This window comes from Dasypus novemcinctus, chromosome 24, assembly GCF_030445035.2.
Source record: "Dasypus novemcinctus isolate mDasNov1 chromosome 24, mDasNov1.1.hap2, whole genome shotgun sequence".
Taxonomy (NCBI): domain Eukaryota; kingdom Metazoa; phylum Chordata; class Mammalia; order Cingulata; family Dasypodidae; genus Dasypus; species Dasypus novemcinctus.
In genome coordinates this window covers 37,066,609-37,069,178 of record NC_080696.1, presented here as the reverse complement: position 1 = coordinate 37,069,178, position 2,570 = coordinate 37,066,609, and the positions used below count along the sequence as shown (strand labels likewise).

General features: G+C 67.3%; 1 protein-coding gene across 1 annotated transcript; it reads left to right on the top strand.

Annotated features, from left to right (window-relative positions):
• The first annotated feature begins 928 nt into the window (after positions 1-928).
• Positions 929-2,570, top strand: LOC131275821 (ral guanine nucleotide dissociation stimulator-like). Its single transcript, XM_058287358.2, has 4 exons — positions 929-996; positions 1,302-1,517; positions 1,799-1,902; positions 2,384-2,570. Exons 1-4 carry the CDS (start codon positions 988-990, stop codon positions 2,511-2,513), a joined length of 459 nt encoding a protein of 152 aa, XP_058143341.2. The 5' UTR covers positions 929-987; the 3' UTR covers positions 2,514-2,570.

Sequence of the window (2,570 nt, the reverse complement as noted above, 5' to 3'; positions counted from 1 at the left end):
GTCCCCTGGGGGCCTGCAGGCGGGAGCACTTTCCTGGGCAGGCTCTTCCCCTCGAGGTAGTGGGATCTTCTCTGTTTTGGAATGACATTCAGAGCCATTCACGGTGGGGAAACTGCCTCTTGTCCAGCTCCTTTGTCAGCTCCAGAGCCACCGATGCCTCCAGTGCGACCGCCAGTGCCAGTTCCACCCCCTGCGTCCGACACAGGTGCAGCGCCAGAGTCGGCTCCATCACCACCCGGACTGCCAGCTGGCGAGGTGGCGCCAGCGCCTGCCGTGCAAATAGAGCCTGACGCCTTCCACGCCGTGGCACCAGCTCCTGAGCTGCAGGTGGCTCCAGCACCACCACAGCTGCCCCCCGCAGAGATGGGGCCCGTGCCCTCCCTGGAGCGCGACCATCCGACCTGCTCAGCCGGAGCACCTGCTGAGGAGCCGCAGGCAGCTGCAGCAGCATCAGGAGCAGGAGCTGCAGAGCCGGGGGCAAGTCCAGCTCCACCTACCTCGCCGCCGCTCCACGGATGGGCACTGCCCGCTCTCGAGGGAGAGCCTGCTCCTCCAGCAGCAGAAGCGCCGGCTTGCGAGCTGGAGGAGGCCTCGGGGCCACCTGCACTGCCACCTGTGGAGGGAGCGACAGTGCCCCCTACGGAAGCAGAGCCGGCCCCATCTGCAGGGGCAGCCCCATCCGCACCAGCAGTTGGCGAGGGGGAGGCGGTCCCACCGCCACCTCCAATGCCACCTGCACAGGTCGCTCCAGTGCCCACTCTGCAGCTCCAGCCGGTTCAGGCCCCTTCAGGAGCAGCGGCTCTCGAGGGGGAGGAAGGTCTAGCGGCAGCACCTGAGCTACGGCCAGAGCTCAGCTCAGCAGCAGGGCAGGCTGCCCCCCCACAGCCTTCCTGCCCCTGGCCCGGGCCCTGTGGGGACAGTCTGCGTGAGCAGAAGCCTGAGCTCCTGGCTTTCCCTCCCGAGCTGGTGGCAGAGCAGCTGTCGCTCATGGATGCGGTGAGCAGCTGGGCTCAGCAGGGGGGAGCTGGGGGGACCTTCCTCCCAGGACCTGCCCCCCAGCCTTCCCCACCCTGATCCCGAATCCTGGGATCTGGGTCCAAACCCTGGTCCACTGCCAGCCTTGTTGCCTGGGCGAGTTTCTTGAGCCCAAGCCTGCACTTGGGCCTCTGGAGAGGAGACCCAGGACACTAGCCGTCCCTGCCACACGCACTGCTGTGACGATGACCCCGACCAGGGTCCTGAGGGCCCGCGGGATCTGAGCTGGGGGCGGGCATGGCCGGCTGACTTGCCCTCCTCCCCAGGAGCTGTTCAAGAAGGTGGTGCCCCACCACTGCCTGGGCTCCATCTGGTCCCAGCGCCACCAGAAGGGCAAGGAGCACGTGGCGCCCACCGTGCGCGCCGTCATCAGCCAGTTCAACCGCGTGGCCAACTGCGTCATGGCCACCTGCCTCGGGGACCCCAGCATGAAGGCCGCAGACAAGGCCAGGGTGGTGGAGCACTGGATCGAGGTGGCCAGGGTGCGTGCCGGGGCCCTCTCTGGACTCCTGGAGCCCCTGCACTCTGGTGGGCTCTCGGCCTCTGGGCCCTGCCCTGCCTGGAGCACAGCCCTCCTTCTTCCCCACGTCCCCCCAGGTTCTTCCTCAGGTGGAGCTTGGGGGTCCCGCTCTGGGGCCCCGGCTCGCCCTCAGGGGCTGCGTGGGGGTCTCTCATCCAGAGGGGGAGGTCAGCCGAGAGGGCTGGCGCAGGAGCAGGGCACGCTCAGACCACCCCTCACGGCCCATTCTTTCTCCCTCCCCAGGAGTGCCGAACCCTCCGCAACTTCTCCTCAGCCCACGCCATCCTCTCCACTCTCGAAAGGCACATGATTGGCTGTCAGAGGAAGACATGGGGGGAAGTTTCCAGGTGGGCAGGCTTCTCTCCAGGGGACGCTGGGGGGACCAGGGGCCCCGCGGGAGGCTGGGCATTGCCCTGCAGGGAGCCTGGAGGCAGCGGGACCCGGGCAGGGGGGGTGGGCTGGGGCGCCAGGTCTCGCCAGGTTGAGGTCAGCTGTTGGGCGTCACCACTGGTGCCGGCCGCGGTCAGGCTCGGAGTCGAGCCAGATGAGAGCACGTCCAGGGTGCGCTGGTCGGCAGCCCGCTCTGTCCAGGGGACAGCTCCCCTGTCAACACCAGCCACTCGTCAACTAGGAGTGGGGGTCCCCGCGGTGCCCGCCTGAGAGCTCAGCTCCCAAGCCCACGCTGTCCTGCTGTGTTCAGAGCTGCCCAGTTTCAGCACCACCCACCCAGGCAGTCCGGGTCCCAGGACCTGGCTATGACCAAGTGGGCTGTCCCCTGGACGCTCCCACCCACTCCCACCTTTCTCCTTCCTTCTTGCCCTCCCCCAGGGACAGCTTCCGCCTCTTTCAGACACTGTCTAGGATTGTCTCCACTGAGATCAACGCCTCCCAGCGCAGCGAGCTGATCTCCCAGGTGAAGAGCAGGTGGGGGGCCAGGGCTCAGGAGGGGGGCTTGTGAGTGCTTCCCTGGGTGTTTCTTTGCAAACATCCTGTCTGGCCTCTTCTGGAGGAAGAT